Source organism: Saimiri boliviensis, chromosome 8 (assembly GCF_048565385.1).
Source record: "Saimiri boliviensis isolate mSaiBol1 chromosome 8, mSaiBol1.pri, whole genome shotgun sequence".
Lineage (NCBI taxonomy): Eukaryota > Metazoa > Chordata > Mammalia > Primates > Cebidae > Saimiri > Saimiri boliviensis.
In genome coordinates this window covers 21,913,347-21,932,618 of record NC_133456.1, presented here as the reverse complement: position 1 = coordinate 21,932,618, position 19,272 = coordinate 21,913,347, and the positions used below count along the sequence as shown (strand labels likewise).

At 46.8% G+C, this 19,272-nt stretch overlaps 1 protein-coding gene across 1 annotated transcript; it reads left to right on the top strand.

Annotated features, from left to right (window-relative positions):
• The first annotated feature begins 5,027 nt into the window (after positions 1-5,027).
• On the top strand, positions 5,028-15,858 carry MRPS25 (mitochondrial ribosomal protein S25). Its single transcript, XM_003926166.4, has 4 exons — positions 5,028-5,289; positions 8,296-8,402; positions 14,648-14,735; positions 15,426-15,858. Exons 1-4 carry the CDS (start codon positions 5,156-5,158, stop codon positions 15,616-15,618), a joined length of 522 nt encoding a protein of 173 aa, XP_003926215.1. The 5' UTR covers positions 5,028-5,155; the 3' UTR covers positions 15,619-15,858.
• Positions 15,859-19,272: the final 3,414 nt, after the last annotated feature.

Below are 19,272 nucleotides of genomic sequence, written 5' to 3'. Positions count from 1 at the left end.
GTTTGTCTGGTGAAGTCCTCTGGAAAAAATGAAGGTCACTGGGCTCTAAACAGGGGATAGATATGGGTTCCAGTTCTGCCCTTATCCCCAGTTATTCCTGCAGTGCTGGTTAAATGAAAAGTTTTACACAAGCATAGTGCAGATCTCTTAATGATCCTATCGTCTCTGTTTCACACTGGAAGAAACTGAGGCTCAGAGATTGAGGAACCTTATGACTGCCATCTGTGCCAGTCAACCACCTCTGCATGACCACATTTACATCCATTAGCACTACCAGCATACCTGTGAGGTAGTTACTCAACTGTTCATCTGACCCCAGACATAGAAAAGTTAAGAGAGATTAGCCTGGGTTAGGCCACACAGCCAGTTCAGTGGTGGAATGATGGGTTCAATCCAGATCTGCCTGACTTACTTTGCCCTCAGTAGCAAGTAGCTGGCTCAGGTGGTGGTGGGTGTTCAAGCATTGTGTCAAGCTCAAAGGTGGCAGAAATGGTCAATGGGGAATGAGATTGGGTGCTGCTGAGTTGGTTTCTGATAGTGACTTTGCCCATGTCTTTGAAACTGAGACCTCCCTAGGACCTATGTAGATTCCTAAACTTGGACAATGTTATGTGTAGGCTCACTGTAGGCTAGACTGAGTGCTAAGTATTATGCATGACTTAACTGTCCTCCCAACAACGTAGTTTACAGATGCAGAAATGAGTGAGTAGTGAAGTTAAGCTTGCTTAGGGTTGCACTGCTGGGTTTCCAGCCTAGGTCTGTCTGACTGCAAAACCCAAGCTGTCCTAGATTGTGTTGAATGTGGACACCCATGTTTCTAACATGGAATAGGGTGTCTCATCCCTAGTAAGTGCCTCCTGTGGACTTTAAGATGAATAACTTTGGCCTAACTCTTCAGGAAGCCTAGCATAGTTGTAAAAATACTTATAGAAGGCACTTCTGGTTTCAGCTCAGACATGTAGAGTGTGAAAGTTATCCTATCTTTACCACAAGAAAAAGCTGGGCAAACAAAATCAATGGCCTTTCTTGGGCCTTCTAGAGAGCTAAGTTTGCAGGGCAAACTGCCATCCCAAAATCTGGAGAGAGGTGAGTCCAGAGAGTCAGCAAGATCTGATTGCCTGGAGCAGAAGCCACTGGAGCCATACTAGTAGGAAAACGTAAATGGTAATTTTGATGAACTGCTGGAGGTTGAGTGTGGACTAGCATGGGAATGAGCAACTCCCCCTCACCCCCAACACTTTCCTGGGTTTTACCCTACTTGGTTCTCTTGGTGAAGAGCTGAGAAAGACCCTCTGGTGGCTCTAGCAGGAGATGGGAAGAGTCATCTTTGTACTCAGAGCCTTCTCCATAACAAAGCTTATTCCCTGGAGGAAAGCATTTTTCACAGAGCTTTATCCCATCTGGAGGAGGGCATTTCTCCCATTCCAGCCCCCTTTGGCCTTCCTGGGTCATTTAAGGGGGTACCAAGGGGAATTGAGAAACATTTATGGGCCAGTGCAGTGGCTCAGGCCTGTAATTCTAGCACTTTGTGGGGTCAAGTTGGCCAGATTGCTTGAGCCCAGGAGTTTGAGACCAGTCTGGGCAATTTGGTGAAACCTCATCTTTACAAAAAATACAAAAATAAACCAGGCATTGTGGCACATGCCTAGGAGGTAGAAGCTGCAGTGAGCCGTGATTGTGCTACTGTACTGTACTCCAGCCTGGGTGACAGAGCAAGACACTGCCTCAAGGAAAAAAAAAAAAAAAGGAAAAAATATTTGTGAAGGTCACATCCCAAGGACACAGACCCATTAAAATGCTGAGATTTCATCATAAGATTATAGAATGCTTCACTTCCCCATGTTTTCCACCACACCACCATGACTCTAGGATAGTAACAGTGAATTACAGCTGGAAGAGATGCAAGACACAGACTCTCTAAGGAGGAATATCTAGGGAAGCCCAAAGGCAAGAGGAGATAAACACAAAGACACTAGAGGAACTGGAAGACTCTGACACCTACAGCTATAGAAAATATTAAATACAGCTCAACTTTTAGCCAGATTAACATAAGTTCTCATACTAGAGGCTTATTTACCCCAGTTCCTACGGCCCAATACAGTGGATATTCCACCTTCAGCAAAAAAATTATAAGCATGCTAAAAAGGCAAGAAAAAAACCTCAACAATCAGATGAAACACACCAAACATCAGAACCACACTCAGATGTTGGAATTATCAGACAAGAAATGTAAAATGTGATATGTTAGGGGGATCTAATGGTAAAAGTAAACAACAGACCAGAACAGATGGGTAATGTAAACAAAAACTAAGAATCATTCCCTGTGCAGTGGCTCACACCTGTAATTCCAGCACTTTGGGAGGCTGAGGCAGGTGGATCACTTGAGGTCAGGAGTCTGAGACCAGCCAGGCCAACATGGTGAAACCCTGCATCTACTAAAAATACAAAAATTAGCCAGGCATGGTGGTGCATACTTGTGATTCCAGCTACTTGAGAGGCTGAGGTGGAAGAATCACTTGAGCCTGGGGAGGTGGAGGTTGGAGTGAGCAGAGATCAAGCCATGCACTCCAGCCTGGGTGACAGCGTGAGACTTTGTCTCAAAACAAAAAACCCTAAGAATCAAAAGGAAGTGCTAGAAGTTAAAACCTTAAATGAAGAATGCCTTAATGGGCTCATCAGTAGACTGTCTATAGCCAAAGAATCAATGAGTTTGTAGATAGGTCAACAGAAACCCACTAAAATGCAAAGAGAACCCCCTGCCACCGCCCAGCCAGAACATTCAAGAATTATGAGGCAATTTCAGAAGACGCAAAATGCGTTTAACTGGAATACTACAAAGAAAAAAGAGTGAAGAAGAAATATCTGAAGTAATAAATGGCCAAGAACTTTTTTTTTCTCTTTTTTTTTTTTTTTTTTTTTTTTTTTGAGACAGAGTTTCACTCTTGTTACCCAGGCTGGAGTGCAATGGTGTGATCTCTGCTCACTGCAACCTCCGCCTCCTGCGTTCAGGCAATTCTGCCTCAACCTCCTGAGTAGCTGGGATTATAAGCACGCCCCACCATGCCCAGCTAATGTTTTGTATTTTTAGTAGAGACGGGGTTTCATCATGTTGACCAGGATGGTCTCGATCTCTTGACCTCGTGATCCACCTGCCTTGGCCTCCCAAAGTGCTGGGATTACAGGCTTGAGCCACTGCGCCAGGCCTTTTTTTTTTTTTTTTTTTTTTTTTTTTTTTTTTTTTTTGAGACGGAGTTTCCCTCTCGTTACCCAGGCTGGAGTGCAATGGTGCGATCTTGGCTCACAGCAACCTCCGCCTCCTGGGTTCAAGCAATTCTCCTGCCTCAGCCTCCTGAGTAGCTGGGATTACAGGCAAGCGCCACCATGCCCAGCTACTTTTTTGTGTTTTTAGTAGAGACGGGGTTTCACCATGTTGACCAGGATGGTCTCGATCTCTCGACCTCGTGATCCACCCGCCTCGGCCTCCCAAAGTGCTGGGATTACAGGCTTGAGCCACCGCGCCCGGCCCTTTTTTTTTTTTTTTTTTTTTTTTAAGACGAGGTTTCACCATGTTGGTCAGGCTGGTCTTGAACTCCCAACCTCAGATGATCCATCTGCCTTGGCCTCCAAAGTGCTTGGATTACAGGCATGAGCCACCACACCTCGCCAAGAACTTTTCAAAATTAATGACAGACATGAAATCACAGATCCAGGAAGCTCAGAGAACTCCAAGTGGGACAAATAAAAAACATCTTCAGCTCTGCATTATCTAATTCTAAACCTGTAAACCAAACACCAAGAGAAAACTGTGAAATAAGCTAGAGGAAAAAGCTGTCATACCTATAAACATAATTGTAGCTAATTATTTATAACAATCAGATGAAACACACCAAACATCAGAACCACACTCAGATGTTGGAATTATCAGACAAGAAATTTAAAATGTGATATGTTAGGGGGATCTAATGGTAAAAGTAAACAACAGACCAGAACAGATGGGTAATGTAAACAGAAACTAAGAATCATTCCCCATGCAAGTAAAAGAGAGTGTAGTGAAGTATTTAATAAAAAACCCTAAGAATCAAAAGGAAGTGCTAGAAGTTAAAACCTTAAATGAAGAATGCCTAAATGGGCTCATTAACCTAGAATTCTAAATTAACACCTATAATTCTAAATTTGGCAAAATTATTCTTCAAAAGAGAAGGAGAAATAACTTTCGGATCAAGAGTACTTGATAAAGAGAAATGCATCTCTTTATTTTATTTTATTTTTTATTTTATTTTGAGACAGAGTCTCACTCTGTCACCCAGGCTGGAGTGCAGTGGTGCGATCTCAGCTCACTGCAGCCTCCACTTCCCGGGTTCAACAATCCACCTCATCTCCTGAGTACGAGGGACCACAGACGCTGCCACCATGTCTGGCTAATTTTTGTATTTTCAGTAGAGATGGAGTTTTTGCCATGTTGGGCAGACTGGTTCCAAATTCCTGATCTCAAGCCATCCTCCTGCCTCGGCCTCCCCAAGGGCTGTGTTTATAGACCGGAGACACCGCACCTGGCCACAGAAAATGCATCTCATCCATAGTTTGTTTATGAGACAGTTGAGGTCCAGAGCTGTTGAGTGGCTGAACTTAGGAAGGAATTGATCCCAAACCATCTTTTTTCTTTTGCTAAGAAGTTTAAGCCAACGTCAGAAAGTGCAGTTTGAACTTTTCATGTTAAAACTGGAGATGTTCAGAGAGAAAAATGGACTTTAGGTTTAATTGCACGTTATCAGCTGACTTGCTATCCAAACTCAGCTCTCCTGATTATTTCCTATTGCAATGTCTGACTTTTAGCCTATGTAAAAATATTTTCCCGTGGGTGGGTGGGGAAATGACCAATTTACAGGACGCGAAAATCTAAACGTTCCAAGGGGAAGGCGTCCTAAAGCGAAGACGCACACGTCCGCTCTCGCCGCGCCTAGTCCAAGGCCGTCCGACAGGACTACTAGTCCCAGGCTGCTCCGCGGCGCGCGCTGCTCGCCGGGAAGTGTCTCCTGGGCGTCTGCGCGGGAAGTGGAACCCGGCGGCGTGAGGTCCGTGCCGGGTGCTGGGTAGTAAATTTCTCGCAGCTGCTTGGCTCGCGGCCCGTGAGGCCGGCCCCGCTACTGTCGCCACCATGCCCATGAAGGGCCGCTTCCCCATCCGCCGTACCCTCCAATACCTGAACCAGGGGAACGTGGTGTTCAAGGACTCTGTGAAGGTCATGACAGTGAATTACAACACGCGCGGAGAGCTGGGCGAGGGCGCCAGGTCAGTAGCGGCCCCGGCGGCCTGGAGAGCCGTAACCTGTTAGTTGTGCTAGCCTGCTGATAACGTGAGGGAGCCAACGCTGGGCGTCCGTTCAGCCCCGGGGCTGGCCTCCCCTTGTGGCGCACCATTTTACTGCCGTGCCGGCTGCAGTCGTGACGAGGTTTGGGGGACAGGACAAGAATTCCCCTCCTAGATCTCCTTCCTCTGGCGCGGTGGGCGAGGCTGACCCGAGGGAGGCCACTAGTTCCCTTGGCCCCTGTGGCCAGCAAGGCAAGCGCTGGGGAGGGGCAGCTGCAGATCCTCTCAGGGTGACGGGGGTGACACCCCTGCCCCAGGACGGATCTGAGGATAAAATGAGAGAAAAACAGCGGCGAACACTGATCTGTCTCGCGCAGTTCCGAATGCTTGTCGCGCTTTCTTTCTCTCTTCTGATGCCGACAGAAACCCCAGCTTATCCCCACTCTAAGGCTGGGGAAGCGGTCGGAGAGGTTAAGTAACTTGTGGCTCCACGAGACAACATGCCAGCCAGTGAGCGGTGAGCCGGGCTGTGTGGCCCGGAGTAAGTGAAAGTACTTCCTTCGGGACTCAAGGTTTGGAAGGGAATAATTATGTCAGCTGTGCAGCCTCAGACTCTAACCCCGACTCGGGGAACCCCTAGGATGTCTTTCAGCTGGGAGCAGAGTAGGGACTCATTGAATGGCAGCTGGCTAGTGAAAGGTTTTGATTGACCCTGAGGCTGCAGTAAGCAGGCGTTAGGGTCTTCAGGTTTGAATTCCACGTTTATTGAGTACCCTCAGAGTACTAGGCTGTGCGCTTTGAGTTCATCAGTGATGGGGGAGACAGCCTTAGCCCGCGGAAACTTTGGGACTGCTGGATGCGTGGGATGGATCAAAATGAGACGTGGGGGCGGGGAGCAACTTCTTGTCGGGCATGGCCCCTTTGGTGATGGACCTTCACTGTATGACCCTTCAAGAGAGCCGGAAGCCACTTCCTAGCCATTTGCTCTGCGCAGGTGAATCTGAGAGCTTAGACCTGCTTGCCTGGAATCAGCTGGCTTGACGGCTTCGTGGAAGACTTGGTCTTGGTCTTAGGGTAAATGGGCACCCAGATACTCCTTCATAACCTGCTGCACAACTGTGCACATCTCTGTCCCAGGGCAACTGCCACACAGATCATGAGAAGGGGTGGGGGGCTCGGTGGGGCCCTCAGTGAGCTGGAGAACACGTGCCCTGTCCGGAGGGCCCTTCATTGCTTGGCATTGCGGGCTCTGTGGAGAATTTCTGATTTGTCAAGAAGCTGAAGTCCAGATTTTTATGTAAATCTCTGTTTTTTAAATGGCCAGCCAATCAAAATAAGCCTATGAGCCTCTTACTCACATTCTCAAATATTTTAATATCCTCTAGGTAAATGGGATACAGTCATTCACTGTTTCTTTGTTCCTGGTGGTAGGGGTTGGCCTGTGCCACCTGTGCCCTCTGTTATCTTGTACCCGTGGGTTGGAGTCTGCCTGCCTTGCTCTGGCTAGCCGCACTCCTCCCCTGATACCCTAATACCCAGCCCTTGTTCGTTCATGTGCCCTGAGCACTTCAGTTGCCCCATTGGGACACACCTCCATCCCAAGTACCTGTGACCGGTACTGCAGTCCTGGACCAGTCTTTGGGTACCTGCTGGGGGAAGTGGGAAGCTGCTTTGTTTAGTATCTAAGGGCCAAGTTCCTACTCAACCTCTACCAGGTGTTCTACCTTTAAGAAGTGGCCGCATGCCTCAGGGTGAATTTGATTGTGACGGAACAGTGTGATCGAAGGCCAGACTAATCCGCCCAGTTAGACCTGGGGCGTTTACTTCTGATCTCAGTTTCCTTAGTTGTAGAACCCCACCTTCCGGGGTTGTTGAGGATTGGAGAGTCAGATGCTTAGCAAAATGTCTGACATATAAAGGGGTGCTCAACCCAAGGTTCCTGCCATTATTAACTTTACTCTTGTGTTTCAGCAAGAACCATTTTAAGATCTCTGTTGCATTTCTGTCCTAGTAGTTTAAAGTTTGGGAAAGTCCTACCTGGCTTTGTCCTGGTTTATTTGTAAAAAGTTCTGTGACATTGGGATCCTCTGCAGTGGAGTGGAATCTAAACAGGCATGCTAAGCCCCGGAAGGTAAATTCAGCCTTTGAGCTCCCAGACCTGTGTGCTGTGGGGGTCTTCAAGGCCTCCATTCCTCCCCTAGAGGCAGCAGTTTTCAAGGCTTAACTATTTAGAGTCTTATAATCATATAGTTAAACAACATCTTCAGAGAGCCACATTTTTTTTTTTTTTTTCAGACAGGATTTTACACCTGTAAGAATATGGCTCCATGAACTGCAACTCATGTTTATATCTTGTCTTCATGACACAGATCACCACGTAGTGCTTTCATAGTTTCATTTTCTTTTTTTTTTTTTTTTTTGAGACAGAGTTTCGCCCTTGTTACCCAGGCTGGAGTGCAATGGCGCGATCTCGGCTCACCGCAACCTCCGCCTCCTGGGTTCAGGCAATTCTCCTGCCTCAGCCTCCTGAGTAGCTGGGATTACAGGCACGTGCCACCATGCCCAGCTAATGTTTTGTATTTTTAGTAGAGACGGGGTTTCACCATGTTGACCAGGATGGTCTCGATCTCTCGACCTCGTGATCCACCCGCCTCGGCCTCCCAAAGTGCTGGGATTACAGGCTTGAGCCACCGCGCCCGGCCACATAGTTTCATTTTCAATTGTACTTTTGCACAGGGGTTAGGTTAGCCTGCAGTGCAAGTTGGGATACAGATTTCCTTCCCCTCAAGTGCCTGCCCAGGGGTCCCCATGCCATTCAGGGAATCTCCTAAGAGGATCTCTGCAAGTTGTTTTTCTCAGCTGTTTTTCGGGGCAGGGTCCTCTGAGAATCTGATGAAAGCACTGGACTTTCTCCTTAGAAAAATACCTATGTGTAAAATTTTAGGTTAAAAACTCTGTTTCATAGGTTTCATTTCTTCCCTTTTGCAGGAAATTTGTATTTTTCAACATACCTCAGATTCAATACAAAAACCCTTGGGTGCAGATCATGATGTTTAAGAACATGACACCATCACCCTTTCTGCGTTTCTACTTAGGTGAGTGGGCCCTCCGCCATAGTCCAGGGGCTGTCCCAGGCATGCCTGGAGAGACTGCATTCTTCCTGCAGGAGCATCAGGACAACCTGCAGCGGGCGCTGTTGTGGTGTGTCCATGACTCCTGGTACCTTTGGCTCCCCCATACTGAGGCACACAGCAGCCACTGAGGTCTGGACTCCTCTCCCTCTCTAGCCTCATCTCTTCTTGTCATCTGCCTCACACCATGAGACTAATTTTTCCAAAATCCCTTGTCACACCTCAAGCATGTTCCTGGCCTAGAATCCCCTCTCTACCTTTCTTTGCTCATTTAGCTGAAAAAAAAAAAAATTCCTTCAAAGCTCAGCATGGGCACCACCACTTCTAGGAAGCCTTCCCTGCATCCTAGAGTGACCTCCCACACATCCCCAGAACCCCTCTGTCTTGGTGCTGTGTGTCCCCTCTCAGGACCGTGTGCACTTACACAATGCTGTTCATGTTCGGACCAGGTGCTAAGTGATATTTATTTCATTAAGTTAGGCGCCTGCCGGAAACCCAGTAGGGCAGCTATTCTGGCCCAGCTCTCAGACACTTTGATCCTGAGCGAGTAACAGACCCGTTTCAAAATTTGTCAACTGAAGGCAAAATGTCTGCCTTACCTGGCTATGAGAATCAAATGAAGTGTAGGTTGGGAAATGCTTCAGGAAACAAAATGGCCATGATTTTTCTTTCATTCCACAAATATGTAACATGTCTCCTAGACCAGGTGCTGGGATGTCAGGAAGCCACACAAAGATTTCTGTTGCCCTCATGGAGATTATATCCAGCAGAGTGAGACAGAGAATGAACAAGAAATTTAACAAAAGATTAGTGCTGCAGACCTGGTGGTGCAGTTGCTTATCCCTGTAATCGCAGCACTTGGGGAGGCTGAAGCTGGTGGATCTCTTGAGCTTAGGAGTTTGAGACCAGCATGGGCAACATAGTGAAACCCCGTTTCTACAAAAAAAAATAATATTTAGTCAGGTGGCATATACCTATGGTCCTAGCTACTTGGGGGGCTGAGGCAGTAGGATTGCTTGAGCCCGGGAGGCAGAGGTTGCAGTGAGCCAAGATGATGCCACTGCATTTCAGCCTGGGCAACAGAGTGAGACCCTGTGTTAAAAAAAAAAAAAAAAAAAAAATAGGCCGGGCATGGTGGCTCATGCCTGTAATCCAAGCACTTTGGAGGCCAAGGCGGGCGGATCACCTGAGGTCAGGAGTTCAAGACCAGCCTGGCCAACATGGTGAAACCCCATCTTAAAAAAATAATAATAATAATAATAATGTGAGAAACAGACAACAGGCAAGGTTGGAAGGGTGGTCTTGTGGCAGTTTGTGAATGTGAGCTTTGTTTATGTTTTTTAAACCAACTTTATTGAGGTGTAATTTACCTCATGGTATGTGTTCTCTTATGCCTGTGTCTTTTACTCATGTTTTGAGATTCACCCAGGTTACATGTTTTGTGGTTTTTCCTGTTTTCTGGCTGGGTGGTATTCCATTCTGTGAATGTATTGCAGTGTGTCTGTCTACTCGCCTGTCGATGACCCTTTGGGTTTTTGTAAGATGCTGAGAGAGTAAAAGTATGAGATTTATGAGAGAGAAGACCTTGAAAGAAATGGGGAGAATAAGGAGGCTGGGCAGGGAAGGTCGCCAGAACTACAGGTTAGGATGCAGCTCTGGGAGTATTGGCATTCGCCCTGCGTTGGGTACAAAAGGCCAGACCCTAGTCCCCGGACGGAGAGCATGGGCTGCCCAGGTGCTGCGCATATCCCAGCAGTACTCCACAGGGTTGTCAGCTCAGCAGCTCCTCCTGGGTGGTACTTGCTCAACGCTTGACAGGAGGTTTGAGTGGCGGGCCTCCAGGCTGCCAAGAAGAAAGCTACAGCAAGTCTGCGTAGGCTGTGCAGGTCTTTTCTGTGGACAGAGACATTCAGGCCTCCTGGGGGTATACCTGAGTGCAGCTGCCAGGTCACAGTGCAGCCACGTCTTTAAGGTTCTCAGGCACTGTCTTTCCAAAGCCATGGTGCCGGGTTGCACTCCAGTCACAGGGTGCTAGAGTTCCAGCAGTGTCGGGGACCGGGACAGCACGTCTGCCGGGGGTCTCTCAACCTGCAAGAGGGTCCCAGTACCTGGAAGAGAGAGTGCGCGCAGGAAAGGGAGACAGAAAGCGAGGCGTCTGGAGGGCTGGATAGGCCGGGTCTAAACAGCGGATTTTATTTTTCAAAGGCCAGGAATAAATACACTTACTTTGCTCTGGTTTATGTCATTGAAAGAGGAAATGCAAATGTATACCTTACATGGCCTATACAATTGAAAAGTCAGATACACAATCAGTGGTTGTAAAAAGTAACAGAATTTCCTGTGATCCCAAAGCTTGTTTACATCCAGACATTCCTCCTGGCTGCAGGTATTTCTGGTTTGATCTTGTTTTAGAACTGAGATGTGAAAAGGTTTTCTGGTTTTGCTCGTCAAAATATCTTTTAACCAGATTCTCCTTTGTCTGCTCCTGACTCAACTTATCTCAACTCCCCCATTCAGGAGTCTCTGAGTCAGGGATCAAAGCCATCCATATAGTGGCATTTGCTTTGCAAATATCCCCACAGTTAAACCATTATCTAGGGTACAAGGGAGTCAGGCAAGTAAAGAATAGGTTAAAGCTATACTTAAAGAGTCATAAAGATTAAAAGCAGAAAGTGGTTGCTGGTAGGGAGTCACTCAGTCTAGCAGCACCGCATAGTTTTAGGCCCAAACGATATCGCTGTTGATAATAGAAACTGATCATCCATCTTTCAGTTCCTTTTTCCGGATAGCTCGACTGCCTCCAGTAGGAAACTGTGTTTGGGATCAAACTCACCGTATAGTGAGACTCACGCCTTTTGGGGTTCTCACATGGGAATGTTCCCCACACAGCAGCAGTGCTTCCTTGCTTATGCCAGTGTTGTTAGTTGTATTAATATCCCAGGACTGCTGTACCAATTGACCCCAAACTTGGTGGCTTCACATAAATGGATTGTCTTGCAGATCTGTGGGTTAGAAGTCCAGCATGGGCCGGCACCACTGTCAGCAGAGCCTTCCTTCCTGGAGGCTTGAGGTGAACCCATGTCCTTGTCTTTCCTAGACTCTAGGGCCTGCCCACATTCTTTGGCTTGTGGTCTTGTTCTACCATCTTCAAAGCCAGCAACCTTGCATATGCAGCCGTCCCTCCTTCCGCCTCCCTCTGGCCACAGATTGTCCAGGTGCTCCAGTTTTAAGGACCTGTGGGATTAACCTGAGCCCTCTGGATGATCCAGGATCCTCTCTTCATCTCAAGGTCCTTAAGTTTAATCACATCTGTTACGTCCCTTTTGCTGTGTAAGGTTCTGGGGGTTAGGATGTGGATATCTCTGGGGACCATTATTCTGCCCACAAATTATCTTTTAAATTGTGTCCATTCCATTGGGTATCTATCTCATTGGGAGTTTTAATTTGCATTCTTCCCAAGCATCTTTTCCTGTGCTTATTGGCCACAGATATTTCTTTTATAAAAGAGTCTGTTTGAATCTTTTTTCCATTAAAAAAAAAAACTGGGCTGCTTTTATTTATTTATTTATTTATTTGCTGCTTTCTTATTGGGTTCTTTATTTGTTCTGGGTGCATTTCCTTTGTCAGAGATAATGTCTTGTGACTGTTTTCTTTCAGCCTGTGGCCTGCTTTTCATTTTCTTAGTGGTGTCTTTTGAAGAGCAGAAATTTTGATTTTGATGAATTTAGTTTATCAATTGTTTTCTTTTTTTGTAGATGGGGTCTCACTGTTGCCGAGGCTGAGTGCAGGTGCCTTCTATTCTAAATTCACTTATTTCCATTAGTTTTTATTTTCTAGATTCCTCAGGATTGTCTACAGGCACTGTAATAATATCTGCAAATAAAGACAGTTGTACTTCTTTTCCAATCTTTATTTTGTCTTATCTCACTGGCTAAAGTGGCAGTAATAGTTTGCATTTCTACCAGCAACGTATGAGAGTTTCAGTTACCCTGCATCCTCATTAGCACTTGGTATTGTCTGTGCTTATAAAATTTTGGCTATCTGCATATCTCGTTGTGGTTTGCATTTGCGTTTTCCTAGTGACTCATTGAGATCTCATCATTTCATGTGCTTATTATTCGCCCTTTTAAAAATTTTAGTTAAATGTTTATTCAGTGATATGGTTTGGATCTGTGTCCCCACTCAAATCTCATGTTCAGTTGTAATTCCCAATGTTGAGGTAGGGTGTGGTGGGCCTGGTCCAGTCCCCATGGGGGCGGTTTCTCATGAATGGTTTGGCACCATCCCCTTTGGTACTGTGGTTGTGATAGTGAGCTCTCTTGAGATATGGCTGTTTAAAAGTGTGGTACCTCCCCACCACTCTCACTCCTGATCCCACCGTGTGAGACTCCTTGCTTCCCCTCTGCCTTCTGCCATGTGGAAGCTTCCTGAGGCCTCCCCAGAAGCAGCTGCTGTGTTTCCTGTACAGCCTGAAGAACCATGAGCCAATTAAGCCTTTTTTCTCTATAAATTACCCAGCCTCAGGTATTTCTTTATAGCAATGCAAGAGTGGACTAATACATTCAGATACTTTTCCCATTTTATTAGTTGGATTGTTGTATTGCGTTGTGAGAGTTTTTAAATATATTCTGGATACAAGTCATTTATCAGATATATGCATTATAAATATTTTCTCACAGACTCGGTTATGGTGTCTTCTGAACTGCAAAAGTTTTTGATTTTCAATGTATAGACTTTTTTTCTGTTATGGATTATGTTGTTAATGTCATCTCTAAAATACATTTGCCTAGGTAAGGTCATGACAGTTTTCTCCCATGTTCTCTTGTAGAAGTTTTATTAAAGTTTGAGTGCTTACATTTAGGTCTTGGACCCATTTTGAGGTTTAATTTTTAAAATTTTAACGTTGCGGCATAAAGGTCTAAATTCACTTGTTAGCATATAGATAGCCAGTTGTCCCAGCACTGTCTGTTGAAAAGATTATCTTTGTTCATTGAATCATCTTGGTATCTTTGCTGAAAAGCAGTTGGGCTTACAAATAAGGTTATTTCCATTACAGTGTATGTCTATTCTTTTTTTTTTTTTTTTTTGAGACGGAGTTTCGCTCTTGTTACCCAGGCTGGAGTGCAATGGCGCGATCTCGGCTCACCGCAACCTCTGCCTCCTGGGTTCAGGCAATTCTCCTGCCTCAGCCTCCTGAGTAGCTGGGATTACAGGCACGCACCACCATGCCCAGCTATTTTTTTTGTATTTTTAGTAGAGACGGGGTTTCACCATGTTGACCAAGATGGTCTCGATCTCTTGACCTTGTGATCCACCCGCCTCGGCCTCCCAAAGTGCTGGGATTACAGGCTTGAGCCACCGCGCCCGGCTGTGTATGTCTATTCTTATACTAGTACCACACTGTCTTGATTATAGTAATTTCAATTTATTGTAAATTTGAAATTGGAAAGTAAATGTTCTCACATTTTCTCGTTTTTCAGAATTGTTGTGGTTCTTTTGGGTCGTTTGCATTTCTGTATGAATTGTAGGCTGAACTTCTAAATTTCTACAAAAACACCTCCGGGATTTTGATAGGGATTGGATTGATTGAATCTATGTACATCAGTTTGGGGAGAATTGCCATCTTAAGAATATTGGGTCTTTCTATCTATGAACATGGAATGTCTTTCTATTAAAATAGCATGCTTTTTTTTTTTTTTTTTGAGACGGAGTTTCACTCTTATTACCCAGGCTGGAGTGCAATGGCGCGATCTCGGCTCACCGCAACCTCTGCCTCCTGGGTTCAGGCAATTCTCCTGCCTCAGCCTCCTGAGTAGCTGGGATTACAGGCATGCGCCACCATGCCCAGCTAATTTTTTGTATTTTTAGTAGAGACGGGGTTTCACCATGTTGACCAGGATGGTCTTGATCTATTGACCTTGTGATCCACCTGCCTCGGCCTCCCAAAGTGCTGGGATTACAGGCGTGAGCCACCGCGCCCGGCGCTTTTTTTTTTTTTTTTTTTTTTTTTCCACATATCTAAAGTTTATACTTGCTCAGGTCTAAAGAAATAAGGAGAAAGGAAGGGTGGGATTATGGATCATATGAACAAATATATCTATCTTACTAAAATGTTTCTGCCACTAAAAGTAAGTCCCACATTACAAGTTTTTGAGTCCCAGTGTGCTGTGAGTTCTGCTTCTTTTCTGCCCTGTGTTTTTTGTTTCCAGATACTGGGGAGCAGGTCCTGGTGGATGTGGAGACCAAGAGCAATAAGGAGATCATGGAACACATTAGAAAAATCTTGGGGAAAACTGAGTGAGTTGTTGGGTTTGATCTGGTAGGAACAAACTTCTGAGCCCAGAGGATGTGAGAAAGAAAGGGTGGGAATAGTGTTGAGAGGTAAGATTCTCTAACAGTGAACCCCAGACACTAACAAGAGTTGGGGCTGCTCACCAAATCACTAAACCTCTGTAAGCTTTATCTCCCTTGGCTGTACAGTGCGAGAAGTACCTCTCTCCCTCCTATGGGGACGGGAAGCTGAAACGCAGCTGCTAACCCTTCTCCTGGGAATTTCAGCTTGGAGCTAGCAGATATCTAGCCCCAGGGCTCCTGGTGACAGGTCCCTCTTTCCATGAATGAGAAGAGACAGAAAGGGAGGGAAGCCAAAAAAGTCTGTCTTTGAGAAACTGCACAGAGGCCTTTTCAGGCTCCTTTATCCTGTGATTGTTCGTCAGAGCTGTGGGCTCCGCTGTGGCAGCAGATAGGCTGACTACACTGTGTAGGCTTGCTCCAGTGGTCTGGGGACAAGAAACAGCAAGCCTTCCTGCACTCCTCTCCTCAGGGGCCAGCAGGGAGGGAGGGATAGGCTTTGGGAGTGAGGAGCAGGTTAAAAGGCAGGAGATCCAGGTGTCCCTGGAGGATGGTGGGGCTGTCTTGGCTGAGAAACGGCCCCTGTGCCTCGTGCTGAGTCACCAGTGCTTGGTTGACATCTATGCTGTTTGGCAGGGAAACTCTCAGGGAAGAGGAGGAGGAGAAAAAGCAGCGCTCTCACCCAGCCAACTTCGGCCCTCGGAAGTACTGCCTGCGGGAGTGCATCTGTGAAGTGGAAGGGCAGGTGCCCTGCCCCAGCCTGGTGCCATTACCCAAGGAGATGACAGGGAAGTACCAAGCCGCCCTGAAAGCCAATGCCCAGGACTAAGGCCCATGGTCACTGTGGGCTTGGGTGATGGTGTCTGACCAATGGGGAGATTGGAATAGGGTTACTTTGGTTCAGGGAAGTCTGTGTTTCTGTGCCTGGAGACTCTGGAAATCCTTTTTTGCAATAAAAGGTCCCCTTTACACACCCGTGTAAAAGAACATGGGGAGAGGAGGGTCTGCAGCTGAGCTGCTAAATGAATATCCATGCTCCACTGGTCAAATAAAATGCTTCCTAACAGCAGCTTGGTGTGTATCCGGTCCTAGGCAAGAGGAAGGCCTATGTAGTGGAAAGGCTTTGGGCCTGGGAGGTTAAGGCCCCAGCCTATTGACATCTGTTTTGGTCGTGCGACCCTTCACTGGTCTTTGCTGACCTTGAATCTTCTCTGGGCTCTAGTCTGGAGAACATAAGGGCTGCTATGGTTGATTCTGGCTATCTGTGGTTGGCAGTGTGGACACCGCTCCATTCAGGTCCTTGGGGAAATTTTTCAGAAATCCAAAGGTAACCCTTTGTGCGCTGCTTTTTAAAGTTGATGACTCTTGCCTGCTGGGGGGCCTAGCCATGGGCCAGAGGTGGAGGAGCCCCAGGGGCTGACAGGCCAGCCTTACTCAGGCACATGCTTACTGGCTAGTCAGCCACTACCAGCCCGTGGCCCAGCCACTGTGTGTATTAGCAGGGAGGTTTGTAGGCCACGGAGGAAAGGAGACACCACCTGGTGGAGACTTTGGGGCCTTGCTGGGGTATGGTACCTGCAACTGGCTGCCCGGCTCTCCTGGCTCCCTCAGGCCCTGCTTACACCAAGCTCTGGAGGAGGGAGTGATGCATTATTGAGTGCCTTCCTAGTTCTTTTCCTCCTAAGACACTGATGTTACTATCACTTTAGTTACACTAAGGTGGAGGTTTCAGCCTCCAGAAGACAGCAGAGCCCTCTAGGGTCACCTTAAGAACAGATTTAGCTAGGCTGGGTGTGGTGGCTCATGCCTATAATCCCAGCAGTTTGGGAGGCTGATGTGGGCAGATTATTTGAGCCTAGGAGTTTAAAACCAGCCTGGGCAATGTGGCAAGACCTTGTTCCTACAAAAAATAGAAGTTAGCTGGGTATGGCGTTATGCATCTGTAGTCCCAGCTATTTGGGAGGCTGAGGTGGGAGGATCTCTTGAGCCTGAGAGGTCGAGGGTATAGTGAGTCATAGTTGTGCCACTGCACTCCAGCCTGTGACACAGAACAAGACTGACTCAAGAAAAAAAATTTTAAGGCTGGGCGCATTGGCTCACACCTGTAATCCCTGAACTTTAGGAGGCCGAGGTGGGCAGATCACGAGGTCAGGAGATTGAGACCATCCTGGCTAACACAGTGAAACCCATCTCTACTAAAAATACAAAAAATTAGCCAGGTATGGTGGCACGTGCCTGTGGTCCCAGCTACTCGGGAGGTTGAGGCAGGAGAATCACTTGAACCTGGGAGGCGGAGGTTGCAGTGAGTAGAGATTGCGCCACTGCAGTCCAATGTGGGTGACAGCAAGACTGTCTTAATTTTTTTTTTTGAGACGGAGTTTCGCTCGTTACCCAGGCTGGAGTGCAATGGCGCAATCTCGGCTCACCGCAACCTCCGCCTCCTGGGTTCAGGCAATTCTCCTGCCTCAGCCTCCTGAGTAGCTGGGATTACAGGCACGCGCCACCATGCCCAGCTAATTTTTTGTATTTTTAGTAGAGACGGGGTTTCACCATGTTGACCAGGATGGTCTCGATCTCTTGACCTCATGATCCACCCGCCTCAGCCTCCCAAAGTGCTGGGATTACAGGCTTGAGCCACTGTGCCCGGCCAAAACCAAAATTTTAAATAGGTTTAATTATAAAGTGAAGGACCAGTTGGATCATGAACTCCTAGAAACTCAGCCAAGGATACTTGACTTTATCTGATATAGGCAGGCAGTGGTTAAAATAAAAAAGGATGGTGGTGATTGGAAGAGCAGGACTGAAGTTTTCATTCCTCTACCTACTGGGGCCTTGACCAAGTCTTAAAGCTTTCTGGGTCTGTAGCTGAAACTGTAAAATGGGGAAAAGGCTGCCTTTTCTGCCACATGAAGTAGCTGGCTGGTGAAATGTCATGCTACAATGTGTTTCATTAACTGTTGGAGATTATCACATCAAATTGAGCACATTTGGATCTTTTACATTTGATGCTCGTTTGATTTTGTACCAGACCTGTGTTCAGGGTGATGGCCTGTTGGGGGTGGGAGGGGATGGTGGGCAGGAGTCTGATGTGTAACGGACAGGTGTTCCTTGAGTGACTACAGACTTCTGAAGGGGGTGTTTAATTGAAATCTAGCGGCTTGTCTCTCTGCCATCAGCATTTCGGAGGGTGGGTGGAAAAAGCTCTCTGTAACTGAGAGCCCTCCTGCTGCTGGTTTCAGGTTCCCACCCAACTGATTGCAGTCTTGACCTTGACATCAGCTGCCTGGGCTTTCTACTTGGCTGCAAGGGTTCTTCAGAAAGCACCTAGTTCCTTTTGGTCTTTATCTGCACTTTAGGTCTCCATAGCTTGTGACACAGAAAAAGCCTTCCTCTAATGCTCAAAAAGGCTGCTAACCAGCAGGAACGTCCTAAACCAAGAGTGGTGACCTCTCTCTAGACAGAATAACCATCTAGTCCCTAATGGGACAGAAAACTAGGGTTTGAGTTAAGGCGTGACACAGGAGTGACGGGTGTAAGGTGGACAGCCCAGACCCAGAAGGGGTATGTGTGGAGGCAGCAGCCATTCTTGTGGTGCAGTTACTTACTGCTTGTGTGGCTTCACGGCAGCAGATAATTTGTGGAAATAAACATTTTCTTTTTTTTTTTCTGTCCCTTATAGGCTACTTGACCCTGGATAGTTTCTCTTTAAACCTTTGTCTTTCCCCATTTTGTTTAGTAGTGATAAAAGATGGGTTTAAAATGTACAGCAATGGAAAAAAATTAGAGAAAATGTGAGGATTTTATAACTGATACATGTTCTTAATCTTATTTGAATAAGCAGTATTCACCAGCATTTTTCTTCTGAAATCACCACGTTTCTTCTCTTTTGAGGCACCACCTGGCAGTGCCATTTAAACCTGTATCTGCTGTGGTCCCAGTTACTCAGGAGGCTGAGTCAGGAAGACTGCTTGAGCCCACAAGGTTGAGGCTGCAGTGCACTCCAGCGTTGGTGACAGGGCAAGGCTCTAGCTGGCTGCCAGTGAATTCTGTTGTGCATCTGACTTTGGACCTCAGAATCCTCACCTGGAACATGAGAGGTGAGATAGCAATATGTTCTAACTTCTGGAACTTATTTTTACCCTTGATAATCCTTCGAGAATGAGCTTGCCAGTTTAAGGCCTGTCTGTAGCGACACCTGAGTGGTCAGCAGCCCACCTGTGTTCTGCTCCAGAAACATCTGTGTGGCTTTCCTAGTTCTACACCAAGGAGCTGCCCTGCTGCTGGGTGGATGTAAAAACTGTCCTGCCAGGGAATCCAGTGGACCACAGAGGGCCCAATTCCCCTTGGCCACTAAGGCTAAGGTAGGAGCTGGAGAGCTGTAGAGACAGGACCACCAGGATGCTTCATCTCCATGACAAAGGAGAGTGCTGTATTGTCTGGGGGCCAGGGTTCACTATTATGAAGAAAAATAAGGAGCAGGATG